Source organism: Crocodylus siamensis, chromosome 14 (genome assembly GCF_052110815.1).
Source record: "Crocodylus siamensis isolate JL-2025a chromosome 14, ASM5211081v1, whole genome shotgun sequence".
NCBI lineage: Eukaryota > Metazoa > Chordata > Crocodylia > Crocodylidae > Crocodylus > Crocodylus siamensis.
The window spans coordinates 14,683,251-14,701,005 of NC_143408.1; the positions used below are offsets into that span (position 1 = coordinate 14,683,251).

Below are 17,755 nucleotides of genomic sequence, written 5' to 3' on the forward strand. Positions count from 1 at the left end.
GTCCAAACCCTTGCCTGAAGCAGGGATGTGGAGCAGAAAGTTGAGCTAAGGTCTCCTGTCCTAGGAGAGTGCCCCCGGAGAGTGCCTGGATAGTCTGGGATGAGGCACTCCTCTCCCACTGGAGGTGTTTCTCCCTCTGTGCATAATAGTTGTAGCAGTGGGTGGAATCCTGCTCCCCCACCTCACCAAGTGACCTAACCACTGGGCCAGCTGCCCTCTGCCCCGATGACTATTTAATGCAGAGTGGAACAGCTCCCATCGGGGAAGCAGTTACCCCTCCACAGTGCTCTGTAGCTAGGAATTGGGCACTCAGTGTTCCACACTGTAGCTCGGGCAGAGCATGGAGATGACAACAGGTCTTTTCCCTACTGCCAGAGGAGCACAGGACATTAACTCACATGCCTGCTTGCCCCCAATGTCTAGACATGGTTGTCAGAGCCTAGGTCAACTTCTTGGGAGTTTGCCGGAAGGAAGGACAGACTTGCTGATGTGCTGGCCTGGGAAGACTGTTGTCTTCAGTTTAGTATTGGTCATGTCTGAGACCTTAGAAAGTGTCTCAATGTTAGCGTGAACTGCCATAGTGCCCCCCGCCCCCCACTCCTCCATGTTTGCAAGCCTCACCTGGTCATTGACACCGAAGATGCAGGATAATACCTTGTAATGGGTTCATGAGACCCTACATGTGCCTGAATTGGTTTCTCTCCCATGTCTTTGTGAACTACTGCTTAACAACTGTGCACTTGGATCGGCACTGGGGCTGCTCACAGCCATGTTGTCAGGCTGCCATTTCCCTCGCAAACCTCTGATAACATGCCCTTATTTTGTTGGCTTGACCTGAGTGCCCACAGAATTTCTATCTCACCCCAGATGCTGATGAGGTCAGTTATCTCCTCCAGGGTTCAGTTGTTGCCATGCTCGAGCTCATCAGATTGGGAGGCCACTGTACAGTGAAGCAGGCGGTTGTATAGACCATGTGAGATTGGCAGTGATGGGAGGATGCAGGCTCCAATACTGTTGTCGGGTGGCAAGCAAACAAATGGCTAGGTAGTTGCTGTGCAGGGTGAGCTGCAGATTGGGGTGGGGACACTTGGTACCTGGGAAGTAGTTTGGCAACCAGGGCTAGAGTGACTAGATAGAGCCAGAGTCTGGCTGAAACAGTGCAACCTCGGATACCTGGAGGATGGACTGCTCCATCAACCCTGGGAGTTATCATGGCACAAGGAAACAGATGCTCTCAGAGTTAAGGTGCAACGATATGACTACCTCTGGTCATGCCACCTCTTTTGGCCACTTGAGGCATGACAAGGAGCACTGAGGTCTGTTTCCTTGGGCTCTGTGCTGCTGTAAAAAAATTAACGGTGGCACAAGGGCAGCACATTGAGTGACATCTGCATGCATCCTTGACCCTCAGTCCATCTCTTCCTCTCCCTCCTGTTTTACAGAAGCAAACCAAATCTCATGCTGGGGTCTGGAGCAGAAAGTATTTCTGTCCCTGACATCAGTAGGTCTGGGTAAATGCAAAACACAGGTCTGCTTAGGAAAAAATATAGCAGGCCAGAGGAGAGCGACATACTAAGGGGCATGGGGAAGGCTGCAAAAAAGCTTTATATGCTTCATTTTTGTCACTTTCATAGTCTCATAGTAGCTAGGGTCAGGAGGAACCTGAACAGATCATCTAGCTGCCACAGGCAGGAATGAATGCTGGGTTCACAAGACCCCAGACAGGTGATCGTCCAACCTCTTGAATTTGCCCAAGGTAGGGGCGAGGACCATTTCCTTGGGAAGTTGGTTCTAGATTTTGGCCACCCTAACTATAAAATATTGCCTTCTGATCGCTAACCTAAACCTATTCTCCATCAGCTTATTACCATTGTTCCTCATCACCCCAGGTGGTGCTGGGGAGAAAAGGGCTCTGCCTATTTGCTGTTGATCTCCCCTAATGAGTTTGTAGGCAGCCACCATGTCCCCCTCAGCCTCCTCTTGCTGAGCCTGAACAGGTTCACGTCCCTCAGTCTCTCCTCATAGGGCCTGTCCTGCTGCCCTCTAACCAAGTGGGTGGCCCTCCTCTGGACCCTCTCCATGTTGTCCACATCCCTTTTGAAGTGCGGCGCTCAGTACTGGACACAGTACTCCAACTGCAGCCTGACTAACCATTTTCTGAGTTAGTGCTGTGGTGAACAGCAGCCCCTGTTGGTTTTCTAACTTAGGATGCTTGACTAACATCATCAAGTCATCAGTGACTTGGACGAGGGGGTAAAAAGCACCCTGTTCAAATTTGCTGATGACACTAAGATGTGGGGGGATGTGGGCACGCTAGAAGGGAGGAATAGGTTACAATCAGACCTAGACAGGTTACGGGGTGGGCGGATGAGAACAGGATGGGATTCAACACTGACAAGCGCAAAGTGATGCACCTGGGGAGGAACAACCGGCTCCATACCTGCAGGCTGGGGAACTCCCTTCTCGTCAGTGCAGAGGTGGAAAAGGATCTTGGAGTCATCATTGACTCCAAGATGAACATGGGCCGGCAGTGCAGTCAGGAAGGCCAACCGCACCCTGTTGTGCATCCACAGATGCATCTCGAGCAGGTCCAAGGAGGTGACCCTCCCCCTCTAGGCGGCACTGGTCAGGCCGCAGCTGGAGCACTGCGTCCACTTCTGGGCGCCGCACTTCAGGAGGGATGTGGACAGCATGGAGAGGGTCCAGAGAAGGACCACTCGCATGATCGGGGGCAGCAGGGCAGGCCCTATGAGGAGAGGCTACGGGACCTGAACCTGTTCAGCCTCCAAAAGAGAAGGCTGAGGGGGGATCTAGAGGCCTGTTACAAACTAGTCAGAGGGGACAGCAGGCATTGGGGGAGTCCCTGTTCCCCCGAGCACCGCCAGGAGTGACTAGGAATAACGGTCACAAACTGGCAGAGGGTAGATTTAGGTTAGACATCAGGAGGCGCGACTTCACGGTCAGGGCGGCTAGGATCTGGAACCAACTTCCAAGAGAAGTGGTGCTGGCTCCTACCCTGGGGGATTTTAAGAGGAGGCTAGATGAACACCTTGCTGGGGTCATTTGACCCCAGTAATCTTTCCTGCCATGGCAGGGGGTCAGACTAGATGATCTACCCAGGTCCCTTCTGACCCTAGAAACGATGAAACTAAAAAGTGTAAGCCACTTCTGTTTAATTAGGGATCTCTGATAAATATTCTGACTACTATAAAATCCTAGCATTACAGAAACGTAAGGCTGGAAGGGACCTCAGGACGCTATCTAGTCCAGCCCCCCTGAACAAAGCAGTACCACTCATCATAACCATCCTGTCTAACCTGCCCTTAAAAACTTCCAAGGATGGAGCTTCCACAACCGCTCTAGGTAGGCTGTTCCAATGCTTCTCACCCTCAGGGTGAGAGAGTTTTTCCTAATCTCTAACCCAAATTTTCTGTGCTGCAACTTAAAACTGTTGTTCCTTTTCCTGTCCCCTGCAGCCACAGAGAATAATTTTTCTCTGTCCCTGTTGTAACCAGTTGCCACTCGCCACCCTGCTGTCACCACCACTGCCAGCTTCTGTGAGCAGTCACCACTCACCACCCTGCTGCCAACGCTGCCACCCACAAACTCTGTGCCCCCAATCTCAGGAGGCACCAGTCACCCATGCAAGTAACTATAGAAATTGTTATTTATACACTTGATATCATTATGCTTATTAATCTCCAGTGGCAACGCACAAGGGGTGCCCCTGAGCGCTGGTGCACCCCCTGATAGGCCATGCTCCCTGCTTAGGCAATGGGCAGGGTGGGAGTGCTGGCTGGGGAGTGCTGAATGAAGCACCACGGCCACTTCCGGGAGCGAGATTGGCTGTGGGGGACCCCCCTTTGTTTGGCAAGATTGGCCACGGAGGGACTGTTTGCTGTGCCCCCCTGACTTAAGTGGCACCAGTTGCCCATGTTAACCTCAGCTGGTATTTGGTTATCCCTGTCAAATATTCCTTTTCACTTTACAGGGTTTTCCAATTGGAAGCCTAGGAGAACCTCATATATGCATCAGATATTGGGGTGGACCATGGTCGACATCAGAAGAATGAAGCAGAGCTCCACAATTAGCTTGGTTATGAAACATGATAAAAGAGATGGAACAAGTTTCTGGAAGAGATAGGAAGACAGGGAAATTCTTTCTTTCCAGTTGAGGTGTGTGATGGTTGGATTTGTGTTGTGGTCCCAGGTTGCAGTACAGAGAACACATCTACACAAGGCGCTACAAGTGCAGTAGACTAATTCTACTGCACATTAGTGTGGCAGGCAAAACCCATGCTAATGCAGTAATGTGCAGTAGAAAACATGTGCTAGCTACTGAGCAGTAGCACCAATGTGCTATAATTATGGCTCATTAATGAATGCGTAGATGCACCCAGAGTGGAGGATATTGGATTATTCCAGACTTCTGGGCTTTGCAGGTCACCACGTGTGTCCAGGAAGGATATTTTATTCTTCTCCTGTAGCTACGAATGGCACATTTTGATTCGCCTTCCTCAGAAGCATTAGAAGTTAGCTGTAGCCAAGGCTGGAGTTGTAACTGGGGGTGTTGTTGATGCTTCTGCTGGTACTTAGAACAAATGAAGACGCTCGCCCCTCTGCTGAGGAGAAGATCAGTCACCACATTTAGAATCAGGAATATTTACCCCACGGTCACTGGAATGGGCTTTGCAGGGGGAGGGAGTTTCCCTGCCTTCTGCCTAAAACAACACAGTCAACCTTGTTGCGTGTCAACAAGACATAGCATGCTAACCTGCCACAGTAGTCGCTGTCATGTTGCTTCAAGGACTGTTAAAATGCACTCCAAAAATCCAGAAGAAATTATCAAAAACACAAATGCAGGAAGGTGGACAACTGGCTAGATATCAGCTGTGGGTGGCAGTACCTCTTCCAGTCAGGCTGTGAGAGAAACCAGGAAACCTGTGCACTGAATTGGGAAGCAGGTGCCTACACTCAGAAGACGGTTCTGGGTTAGGGAGCCCACATACAAGAGGTCCTTCTCTCAGCCCTGACATGGGCAGCTGATGCCTCCAGTTCAAGGTAAGGAGTTTGCAATCATTTGTGTCTTCAGGGTTTTCCCCTCAGTCAGCTCCAGGAAGTGTTGTCCTGTTTGGATGTCCTGTCTGCCCAGCTCCTGCTGTACCATACAGGGAGCCTGGGGGTCCCAGCACCTAGGATTTAGGCATTGCGGCACCATCCCTGTCAGTACACAAGTCCTTTTTTGGATCTAAATCCTAAATGTCCAAATCTTAACTAGTTTCTATGCGTCACCCAAATCTAGAATTGTGTTTCTCAGAGACCTTGCTCTGCCTGGCACCCTCTCCCCAATACTGGTCTGTGCCTCCGCTTTGTGCCTGAAGTGCTCCAGGCAGTTCAAGCTCTGCATCTGCATGTGTGCCAAGTGACTTACCACTGACAGTGTGAGTAGCTCAGCACCTGCCTCTCCCCAGGATCTACAAGGCAGGGGACAGTGACCCCTGCTCCAAAGCCCATTGCAGGCGAGACAGCAGCTTGGTGCAGAGGACGAGGACCATCCTCCAGGCCTGGGAGTTGTGAGTTGCAGGGAAAAAGGATTCCCACAAGGGAGGGGGAGTCCCCCCTGGTTAGTTAAGGGCTCTTGAAAGTGAAGGTCCCACTGGAAGGGCCCCCCTGAAGTTGCCAGCCTCCTTGAAGGGCTTGGGAAAAAGCCCAAGGGCATTGGGGTTTCCCCTTGGGATTAAGTTTATCTTTGAGGTTCTTGTGCCATAAGTGGTGTGATGTTGTGCCTTATATTTTTTGAACTCTCATGTTTGTAAACTAGTAGATGAGTAGAGTCCTAAGACTCTGCTGGGACCCCCTTTTGCTATTATTTCACCTGTTTATTTTATTTTTGTGGCTTATTTATTGTTCACCTATACTTATCTATAGTTTATCTGTGGCCTATCTATGTTTATTTTAGGGTTTAGGTGTTTCAGATCAGATACTTACTTACCTGGATCTGAAGCACTGGTGTATAAGGTCGTATAGCATTTACCCAGAGGGTATTGTTTATGTTATTTGTTTAGATAGGTATGTTTATATCCAAGTTTATTTTCCTTGTGATATGTTAATGTAAATAAATTTGTATATAGTTAAGTCCCTGACTGTCCTGGCTGGGTTTGGAGGGATGGAGGAAACTGAGTGGTCTGCAGTTTCCCCCAGGCACACCTGCCAGCTAACAATTCCCTTCAATTGGAAAAGGGGAGTATATACCTGAGTACACCTGGGCTACACTGACATTTTTTCTAAAGCACAGATCATGGACAGGAACCGCTAGGCCAGAATCACACTTCTGTGTTCTCTGACTGGGCCAACAAACCTTTAATTAGTCCTTACTGTAGAAGAGCTTTCAGAGAAGGGGTGAAGATGCTTCTCACCTACCCTGTGCAGCCACAGCTGGGCAGGGAAGGCTGGGACACTTCCCAGGGAGATGGGAGACAGGGATTTGAACTTCCTCAGGAAGAAGAAAACTGAAACCACGGTCTCCTGCATCATGGGGAAGCTGAGTTACGAGGTGGGAGACACCAGCCCCTCCTCCTGCAGCTCTCGAGAGAGGCAATGGGCACCTACCGCCAGGAAGGGCTCCAGGCTGGGAACTCTGAGCATGGAGGGGTTCCCTGAAGCTCAGAGCAAAACACCTGCATCCCAGGCAGGATGGAGTAAAAGACTCACTCTGCTCCCTAGCGCTCCCACACTGGCCGCCTTCAGCCCTGTGCATCATCTGAGGCATGGCAAGGCGCTGGGCCCTTCATGGCAGCCTGGGAATCCCTGACACTACAGCAAGGTCACCTGACAGAAAGAAGCTGAGCTCCCAGGCAGCAAAGCTTAGGTCAGCACTACCCACCAGACCTGGTCTGCTCCTAGCTGGTGCTGGTGAGCCACCTCCCTTCTCTCTCCCCTCCTCCTGAGAGCAACAGTCCTCAGCCCAGCTGCTTGGTCTGGTGGGTGCAAAAGCTTGGACATCCACAGTAGAAGCAGATTAGGTGAGCATCATCCCAGTGGGAACAGCCACCCACTGCTGGGCCTTTGGGTGAGTATAGCATGATGCCATCCTTCAACCTTGCCTGCTTCTGCCAGGGGAATCCACAGGAGCAGGAGCAGCAATAACAGGTCCAACTCTTTCCCAGTGTCCTGGGCTGGATCCTGTTCTCACTCGTGATGGTGCAAATCAGGAGCAGCTCTAGAACCAGCCACTACATAAAATCAGGCCAAACTGCCCTCCCACCAGCACCCCAGGGAATGCAGGGAGAGCAGCAACAGCCTGGATAAAACAGGTTTAATGGAAGCTGAAAGATGCTTTAGACAAAGACTGAGGAGAGGTCAGGTTCAGGCACAGTAATGTCTGCTGAGGGAGCACAGCCCTGTGTCTCATCAGTGCCAGGCTATGGGCCACTGGCTTGCATCTGCCTGGGGATTAGTCACTGGTTATAATGCTCAGCTGCCAGAACAACTTCTCTTCATTCCATGGAAATCTCCCCTTCGCTGTTGAGGCTCCATCTAGCTCCTGCCATCAGGCAGAGCTGCTAGGGCTTTGGGACCAGCATTTCCTTTAGCTTCCAACATGGACTTCATTTCTAGGTGGGGAAGAGAAGATAGAAAGTCACCAGTGAATCTGGGTAGTATTGGAACTGCTCCTCCCTTCATCTGGGGGACGTGATGGCACCACTAAAGCAGCATGTCTGTAAGCATGTGAGTTGCATGTTCCCGAGAGCATAACAGGTCCCAGGCCTGGAGAGGATGAAGACCTTGTGCCCTCATGGAGGCTGAGGACTCTCAGCACCCTGCAGGGTGCTCTAGGAACCTGTAATGGAGCAGATGGGAGGGGGCAGCTGGGATGAGAAGTAAGGGGGGGAGGAAAAGAGGGAGAAGCAGGTGCTCCTGCTGTCAGCCCAGCAAAGCTCCTGTAATGCTGCCCTGAGTCCTGACAAGCAGAAAGCAGAATCAGAGATCAGGTCTGGGTCTTTGGGTCTTTCCAGACAGTAAGGCCCTTGTGGATGGGCCAAGCTCTTCACCTCAGGTCTCCAAGGCAGGCAGGGCAAGCAGCATCTGACCAACAAAGCCAGCTCCAGCCCTGTAACTTAAGAGTCCATGTGCCCTCGGCCGTGCTAGACTGGACCAAGCAGGTGATACTCGCTGCCTTCACCCTTCCACCCCCATGACTAACTCCTGCACTGCCAGAGCTGGCTGAGGTTGAGACACGGCCCTTGAATGTTATACTCGCTGAACACTGTGGTTGTGTATCAGCATCCCTGTCACCATGCCAACAGCTGTTTTGGCTCCTATATGGTTTGAGAGCAACAAATGCATCTCCCTTGGTTTAGGGCAGGTGAGATGTGCATGGCAGGGCAGCATGAGCCTAGGGGCCGAGTCCTGGGGCCCCACAGCATTTACCCCAACCCAACACAGGGCTGAACTGTTTGCAACCTGGCTGAGTACATGATGCTGGATGCCTTGGAAGGAAAAGCCTAAGTTGCCACCATGCTGGGAAGGTACATCCACTGCCAGCTGCACACATGGTGCCAGCACCTAAAATGGCTGAAGTGAAAGCCACTGGTCTGGCTCTTCTGTGCTCTATGGGCTGCATGCAGGTGAGGGACAGCAGGGCCAAGTGCTTTGGAAGTGCCTCCCCTCCACAGGTCTCTGGGACAATCCAGCCTGCAGGGATCAGAGTTCATAGGAGGGAGACTGAGAAACTGGCTTTGCCAGCTCCTGCTTTATTAATCCTTTCAGATAGCGACCACAGGCAGCTTACGTGGGGTACAGACTATGTCCTGCTTTTACAGAAGGCGAGTCTGAAGCACAGGAATGGACAGGGCATCACAGAGCTATTAGCAGAGTTGGGAAGAGAACCCAAGTGTCCTGGCTCCCAGGCCTGTATTGTCAGAGGCGGGATGGACAGGCTCTTAGAGCAGTCACCTGAGGCACCTAATGGCGGCCTGCCAGCCCCTACAGCCACCTCCCCCACTGCTGCACAGCAGGGCATTGCCTGTCCTGTGGGGGCATGTCTCCTGCAGCATACAGGCAGCAGTCCGGCACCAGGTGCAGCCAGCCTTAAGTCGCAGTGAAGTGAGACAGCTCTGCTCGATGTGTGGTGTGCACAGGATCAAGCATCTGAGCCACAGTGCTGGGCCCTGCTCCCTGACCCTGCACCAGCCAGGGCTTTCAGCTGCCAGCTCTCAGATGTCTCAGTGAAGCTTGTTCAGCTGTAACCATGGCAACCCTCACCCACATGCATAATCCCATGAAGCATCCAGCGACCAAGAAAGGTTTGCTGCCTCCCCTCAGTGCTCGCATCTACCTCAAGGGGGAGGCCGTTCCCGCCCACAGCCCTTCCCCATTGTTGTCCCTGCCCACGGGGGGGCCAGGGCTTGTGAAGCACAGTAAAACTTTAAGATTCTTTGCAGCTACAAAGGAAAATCTAGGAGGCCAGAGCAAGAGAGGAGAGTACTCCAGGGCTGGGGAGACCAGGCAGACCCAGGTGGGGCACACGCTGCAAGGCATGAATATCTCTAGGCTACAGGAGTTTTCCTTTGGCTTTGCAGATGTCCTAGGCAGCTGAGGTTTTGCACACAGAGATCAATACCTGACAGGGGAAATACTATGACCATGATGGTGGTAAGGGAAGAATCCTGACCAAGGTAATGCAATGGCCTTGCGTAGCGAAGGGTTGCACCCTCGTCTGCTTGCGGCAAGGACTCCCTACGACAGCCTCATAGTTAGCTTCCAGCTTCCAGTGGGAGGATCTTGGCTACATGCTGACTTTATGGAAATGGGAGACTCCTCCCTAGCTTGCTCCTGTAGCATATGGCTGAGGTCAAGGAAAACTCAGGGGCATCCAAACCCCAAGCTTCTGGGCTTGGGCCTGCAATAGAGAATGCCCGCCAAAGGATTTGGAAGCATCTGAAGCCCTGGGCAAGGGCTGGAGGATGTCTGCTGGTAGTAGGGCCACATTTGGTTCTTGTATGACTCGCAGATTTGGAATTGATCTGGCTGATTTGACTTGGAACATGACAAAATTTCCTTTAAAAAAAAAAAAAAGCAAGCTGCAGGTTTGCCAAAACCTTCTGGCTCCAGAAGTCAACCAATCAGAGAGTTTAGGAGCAGATTGGATTTTACGTTTACCTGGAGTTGTAATCTCACAAACATTGGTATCATGGTTGTGCCCAGAGACCCCCCCCACAGTGGAACCTGGGCCCCACACATCTCTGCCTGGAGTGCTCGTGATCTCCAAATCAACTGCTGCAATGCAGGAGCAATTCTAAGTACGGAGAAAGAAAACTGAACCCATTGTCCCAGTGGTCAGCATTACCTACCCTTCCAGTCTTACCAACAGGTACTTGGAAGGAAGAAGTGGGAAAGTGGGAGGAGTGGGATGAATGCAAGGAAAATGGAAGAGGCCTATCAAGAAATAATCAGATCATTTGGCTGTAGAATAGTTTCTCCCAGAGGAAGCCATGGAGCCTCTTGCAGGCTGCCATGGCCAAAGTGGCAAATAAGACCTGTGCTTCTCTAAGTTCTAAGACTCTGCTAAGGAAAGGACAGCACTTTCCCAGTGCCTTGGTGTTTGGTTGTCATTGGCCATCCACGTATATCTCCATCCTTTCCTTCAGCTGCTGATTTGAAGCAACAGAGAGGGAAAGAAGAAGCTCTCCAGGCACCACAGTTGCTCTTACCCAAGACCTCGTTCTGCGTTAGAGGTGCATCTCCATCAGCCTCTCCTGTGCAAGCCTGGTATTTAGGCTTGGATATCTCCAGGCCAGCCAAGAGGGTCATAAAGTCCACCACGGTGTCAATGTGCTGCTTGTTGGAGGTGGTTTCCCGCAGGGTGCATACCGCACTCAGCCGGCTGAAGGATTTGAGCTCTGAGATGTTAGCTCGGAGGAAGAGGAGAATGATGTTCAGGTCATTGATGGGACAGGTCAACATCTTTCTGCTCAGGAGGTCAAAGGCCGGCAGCATCTCATAAATGGACAGGAAACGCTTGTCCCACTGGCATAGCTGCAGGACATTGTAGATGACAACAGGCATCAGCAGGATGTACACCCCACCTGTCAGGACGCTAATGATCTGGAAGACAGAGAAGAACACCAGCTTGCAGGGGATCAAATCGGGGATGTGGGGCTCATCCTGCAGAAGCCCGGTCTTTATGGAGCAGCTGAACTCATCTTGGAAGACGCCTGTGACATGGAGGAAACCCAGGTAGAGGCAGGCAGCAGTGAGGAGCAGCAGCAGCAGCAGGTTCCGCAGCAGGTAGGTGCACACCAGGTGATGCGAGTGCTGCTTGCAGGCCAGATACCGCTCCAGCAGTGGGAACTCAAAGTATCTCTCCTTGCGAGCCCTGGGGAGACAGTGAGCGGTCAGGGCTGGATCCCAGTGTCAGCAGCCAAGGGGTTGGCACTTGAAGTCCACAACCAGGACCTAGCCCTGTCCTATCCAAGTCTAGGATTTAGCTCTTGAATCAGAGCCTGGCATCAGGGTGTTAGGTGGAAGACTCCCTCATGACCCTGCCTCAAGCACAGAGGCACAACGGGGTGCTGAGGGTGCCTGTGGAACTGCACATGAAGCCAAGAGGCAGTACCATACCTGTACCCCAGCCCGGCTTCGTTCCCTGCCCAGCCGCAGGCAGTGCCCTTGCTACACCCCAGTGATCCAATGTGCTGGATAAAGCTCACTCAATAATGAACTGAATGGGAACCAGCCCAGCAGGGCTGGCCTGGGGCAGCATGGTCAGGAGATTCAGTGCTGAGGAGATACGCAGAGGCCCCAGATCCCCCTGACATTAAATGGGAGTCTTTCCTGTGTACGGGCTTCCTAGGCTTGACTGAGCTTTGCACTCCACTCAGCACAAGGCTCCTTCCTCATGAGAGCCCGTCTCACAGTAACATCACACCACCTCAGCACCTCGTTATCAGAGTGCAGCGTCCTGGGATCCACACAGCCTGGAAAGCACCATCATGCTGTGAGGCCAGAGCCCCAGCTGGGGCAATGGTGAGAGGATAGGAGGCAACAGGAGGCATTGACATGGGAATGGGCAGTGACTGGTGGATGTGACCTGCACCTTTACAGTTCATAGGCTCACACCCACCTCTGTGTGGCGCAAACTGAGCACATCCCAGGCTGTAAACAGGATGAGATGGCAAATGCTGAAGAAATGTCTCTGGGACCAGATCTAAGCAGAAAGCCCTGCAGAGACAGGGCCTCCAGCCATAGATCTCCTGTCCTGCGTGCAAGAGGGAATCCACCCCAGCCCCCCTTGCTACCGGCAGAGGGGAAGAGTGGGGGCCACAGTGTTCCCCCATGCGCATCACCAGGGAAACAGCCCAGCTCCAGCTGGCGCACTGAGGTGCCCGCCTGCCTAGAGAGCCCGAGGGCAGCCCAGGCAAGGAAAGGGCCTGGAAGCACAGCTGCACAGGAGCGGGAGACGGCACGAGGCTGGCTGAGTGCTGAGAACTGTGGTGCGAGGGTCCCTCCCCCAGGCAGGAAACTCCAGCTGGAGATCAGCATGGAGGGTCCCTCTGGCCCCAGCTGAGGGGCTGGGGCAGGGGGCCACTAAAGCACCTCCAGAATACCGGACAGCCCTTGCTGAGGGGCAGCCCCCTCAGCCAATCTGTGGTGAGGGGTGGGGCCTCTGCCTCAGCCAATCAGTGATGAGAGGTGGGGCCACTCAGTTCCCTGGCCAAATCAGCAGCAAGGGGTGGAGCCACCACCTCTCACCCTAGCTGGCTGGAACCCATCTCCTGGCTGGGCACAGCCCATAGCATCGTGAGGACTAGTGACAGTCCTTCCTCACTGAGAAAGGGACAGGGGACAAAGGGTTTAAAAACAGGACAGTGTGGTATAAACCAGGACCAATGGCAGCCCTGGGGAGTGGGGGTCATCAGAATGGCAGACCTGGAATCGTCACTTGGATTGAACAAAACATGCCACAGTCCTACATCTCTCATTCAGGGTGCTCAGAGGGCCTAGATGGCCCTGCCCGGCTCAGGACACCTCCGCCCTCCACACCTCTTGAAAGAAGATGCTAGGGAAAGAAGGAGATCACAGAAAAAGGGTGGCCGCAAGGAGGCCCTGCCCATCCACTCGCCTCTCAAACTCCTTCCAGAAGAGCCCAGGCTCTGGGCTGGCCTCCCGCACCTTCACCATGTGCTGCACCAGGCGGATAGAGCGGTTGTAGGACTTGTCCAGCTCATCAATGATGAAGAGCATGTCACAGTTCAGCGCCGGAGCTGCAGCATACCGCCAAAGCAGGTATGGCAGGTACATGACCACTGCGATAACCAGCAGAGAATATGGGAAGGCCTGGGTAAAGAACAAGGATGAGGTAGCTCTTAGCATGCAAGGGTGGTGTTACATGCGCTTGGGAGTCTGTGAATGCCCCTTGAATACAGAGCTGGCCCAGCCCAACAGCCCCGATACCTTGAGAGTCCACAGGGATTTGGCAATAGCATTTCCAGCAGCGTCAAATTCGAGGTGGGTCAAGGAATCCCAGCAGGATGTATCCACATAGGCAGACTGCTTCCCCGTGAAATTGGTGGGAGAGAAGCAGCTGATCTTGGAGCCTGGAACACATATGATTGCTCACAGCCCAGAGATTCTCAGACAGAGGAACCCCTATACTGCTACTCTTCCCTGGCCGTGCTACCTAATCCCACAGCTGCTCTGCATGAAGATGTTTCCAGCAGCCCTAGGACAGGCCCATGACTTTCCAGGTGGAAGGCAGTCAACACACACCCTGCTTCCATCAGCTCCCTCCTTCCCCTTCCAGCTGCAAGCCTATTAGCTAGAGGGGCTGAGCAGAGTGGAGCTCCCAGCTGTGCCTCTCATGCAGCATTCCCCATGAGGTGGCTGCCAGGCCAGCATTTGCTGACAAAGCCAAGTGCAGCTGCTGGCTTAGCACCTGCCAGGCAGACTCCAGCAGCTGTCACCATGCACCAGATCACAATTTTGGTTCAGGGAAGCCTACAGAGTAACCTGTCCAGTGTTCCCCAAAGTCCTGGGGCCAGCTCTGTTAATGGAGTTTTAAAGGATCCCAGCCCTGGAGACTCATTCTGGCAGCACCACCTTGCACAGCTGTGAAAAGGCTACAGAAGGCCAGGAAGTTGGTCAGTAAGGGCATCCTACTCTCCATGCAAGAGACCAGTAACTGTAGGGAACCTCTGGCTGTTCTGGCAGACTGAGCAAGCCAATCCAAACATGTGCTGTCCTCTGCCTGGGCACACCCCAGCTCCCAAACAGTCGCTCCAAGCCACAAACCTCAAACTGAGATCACAGACGCAAATAGCTGTTTGGAGAGGAGCGTGCCCTGCTCCATAATGAGAGGTCAGCTGGCTACAGCAGGAGGGTTGCAGCTTTGCCTCACAGAGCTTAGAGCCAGGAGAGGCTCTCCCATCATCTAGCCCAAACCATGTCCCCAACCCATGAAAGGTCCCCTGGTTACCCACATACAGTACTGAGCCTGGTAACATGGGTGTGACAAGCATCTTCCACAGTGGTTTTGAAGACATCTGGAAATGGAGAATCCACCTCTCCTCCGATGATTTGGACCCTCCTCTGGTGGGTCATCACTCTCCATGCTAGAAAACTATGCTCTAATCCCATTCAAATCTGCCTGCATTCAGCTCCCATGCCGCCATTCTTTGCTAGACTTGAAGGGTCCGTTGGGCTTGTCCCCAAATTGAAGCAACTTAGGCATTGCTGCTAATCACCTCCCAACATTACTTTTGCCAGTCTAACCAGATTGAACACCCCAAGTACCTCTCTGCAAGGCATTCCCCATAGCCCCTGAATCACTTCTGTGCTTGCCTGTACCTTCTCCAATCTGTTCACCTCTGCAGACAGACTGGGAATGGTGGCCTAGGATTGGCCTTACCAGTGGCATGAGCAGAAGTAAAACCCCTCTCTTCTTTTATGCAATAGACCCAGTTCGTGCAGCCAAAGAATGCATCCACCTTTTTAACAGACTCACTCTCAGAGCTCACATTCGGTAGTTTGACTACTGTGATCCCATAATCCTTCTCAGTCCCTGCTGTCCAGGATACAGCTCCCCATCCTGTAGGTCTGGCCTGGACCCCTTCTCCCTAGATGTATCCTGTTCTTTAAGATGCCCCTTGGTTACTGCTGACCTGAAGAGTACTTTACTGCACTCAGGTAACAGGAGCATAGCATTCTCTCTCTTGTCAAATAAGCACAGACATGTTAACTGAAGAGCCCACCCCTTCTTTTGCATTGTCATTAACAATTTTACCATTTCCATCCAATGAGGGCTGTATGTCATGGCTAGGGTTGATTTTCATTCCAAATAGCCTTAAGGATTCATAACTGTCCCGAGTCTTCCCAACCATTTCCTCCTCCCCCCGGCCTCCCATCATCATCTCTCATTATATCAATATACTTTATGTTGCTTGTGATTTAGTTCCCCCATTTCCATTTGTTATATAAACCTGCTTTATGTCTACTTGCCACCTCAATTGTGGAATTGTGGATTTAGGGCCAGCTAATAAAATTATTTTGGTTAAAAATATACCATATTTTCATTCATCTTTTCTCCTCACCATTCAGGCATTAGCCTTTTCAAAGCACTGCAGATTATATAACTGGCTGAGGCAGTCCTGTATTTGCCCAGACTGAATATAATCTGGTCATGCCACTGGTCTCTAGGCAACTACTAACTTTCAATCAGTGATGAATTCAGCTTTATCCATCAAACTGAGCTCCAAAATAGAGTTTCCTCACTTCAGATGCACCATATGTTTTGAAATATCATCTCTCATTTTTAACCTCGTATTCCTGGCTGTGTGAGACTTCCAGGATGTCTCCCACAATTTCTCTTTCACATGTTATAGCTACACTGAAAATCTGGTTTACTTCAATGGACCAACTAACATTTTATTCTTTCTCTCTACAGAACCACACATTTTAGAGCAGTGGTTCTCAGCCTTTTTAGACTTTTGAGACATCACTGGATAGACTTGAGGCACCCCTTGAAAAATGCCAGCTCTTAATTTTCACTCTTTATCTGACTACAGAAAAATAGAGGAATTGTCAGAGTTCTTTGCAACAGAAAAGACCATAACTATGAATTTCTATTTGAAATCTCTGGGTTTATTTTGTGAATCATGTTTGCTACCTACCACTGTTGACAGTGTGGCACTCTCACACACCTTTAAAGGGATCTCCAGGCACCCCAGGGTGCTAGAATCACTGTTCTAGAGAACAGTGCAAACCATCATCATGATTAATTAACCTCTAATATTCCCACAGAGAATATTTCTTCTTGGCTACACCATCTCTCTCTCACCTGGCATAACTAGATTTGTTCAACTTTGATTTCAATCCTGTTTGCCTCAGCAAGGCCCTGTGGAAGGCTTTTCCACTGTGTCAAAAGGAGTTTTCATGTATCCATTCTGGGTTTGGTTGTACGAGTTTCAGTTTTATTGAATGCTCTTGCAGCACTGAGCTGATACAGGGAAGGACATAGGGTATGTGGCACTGGGAGAAAGGCCTGACGGACAGGCTAAAAGCAAAGAAGTCAAACCAAAGTCTCTGGGGAAGCAGAACATCATCCGAGTCCATGTTTAGCTTGAGGTTAAGATGGATCTAATTATGTTATCAATGCCACCTTGTGTAACATGATCACAGACCAGGCCCTGTGCACTAGGGAAAGAAGAGTCAATTCAAGCACTGTCACCATCCAAAAGCTCCTGGCTGGCCTGGCTCTCCTAGGGGATGCAGGAAAGAGACAGCCTCCGAGAACACTCAGGAATGTCAGGGTAGGGAGAGGAGAGAGAGGAATTCCCTGACCCTGGATGACCAGCCAGCAAGATACAATGCCATCACATCAGCAAAGACCTGGAAACTCCAAGGAGCGGGTAGCAACCACAGCTTTTGTCAGAGTTCTGGTGAACGGGGTCCTTCTGGTAATTCCTGGCTAAAAGTGGCTCCTCTCCCCTCTGTTAGCAGATTCCCCCCTAAATCCTAAGGGTTTTGGGTCCTGATGGCCCGTTCTGTGCTTATGCGCATACCAGCAATGTGATTCTTTTCTCAGCCCTCCCATTGTATGAACAGGCAACATGGCCTCCAAGGGTATCCCAGGTCATTCACGAGATTTGCCAGGTTGGATAAAACCTTAGGCCCATCTGGCCCAATCTGTCTCCAATAACATGTTCCATGGGAAGGCACAAGTGCAAGGAGCCTGCAGTAGGCATGTAGGGAATGGCCTGCGTCATCTAGGTCTCTTGACACACAGAATCAGAGATTGCACAAGTCCCAGACCCAGCTTCCCTTTTTAAAACTTCCCCCGCCTCCACTAACTCAGGCTGTTCTCATTACTTGTCACTCTTTGAACCTTCTACAATATCAGGACATACGTGAAAGTCACTGGAAAGGAGTGCAAAAGAAACTAGTGGAGTCCGTGTACAGCCCCGACTCAGTCCTGTGTCTTGTTTCCCCTTAGAGATTTAACGGCAACCTTAACACTATGCCATGAGACTTACCGGTGGAAAACTCCTGAGCAAAAGCCAAGGACACAAGGAACAGGGGCAGCCCCACAGCAACAAACTTCACAATGCGGTCACTCGGTAATTCCAGACGAAGGCCTCTGGCTTGGGAACTGCTGGGATCTGGGAGCAGAGCATCAGAGAGCATGTACTCGGCAGCAGTGTGTGCTATCGACATGGCTCCTCAGTGTGGGCCAAGCAAGCAGGAACAGAGGAGAATAT

At 51.5% G+C, this 17,755-nt stretch overlaps 1 protein-coding gene across 1 annotated transcript; it reads right to left on the bottom strand.

Moving 5' to 3' along the window:
- Positions 1-7,300: 7,300 nt before the first annotated feature.
- Positions 7,301-17,711, bottom strand: PANX3 (pannexin 3). Its single transcript, XM_090026769.1, has 5 exons — positions 17,531-17,711; positions 13,455-13,597; positions 13,123-13,337; positions 10,712-11,376; positions 7,301-7,612 (listed from the first exon to the last, which is right to left on the bottom strand). Exons 1-5 carry the CDS (start codon positions 17,709-17,711, stop codon positions 7,536-7,538), a joined length of 1,281 nt encoding a protein of 426 aa, XP_089882895.1. The 3' UTR covers positions 7,301-7,535.
- Between the last annotated feature and the right edge of the window lie 44 nt (positions 17,712-17,755).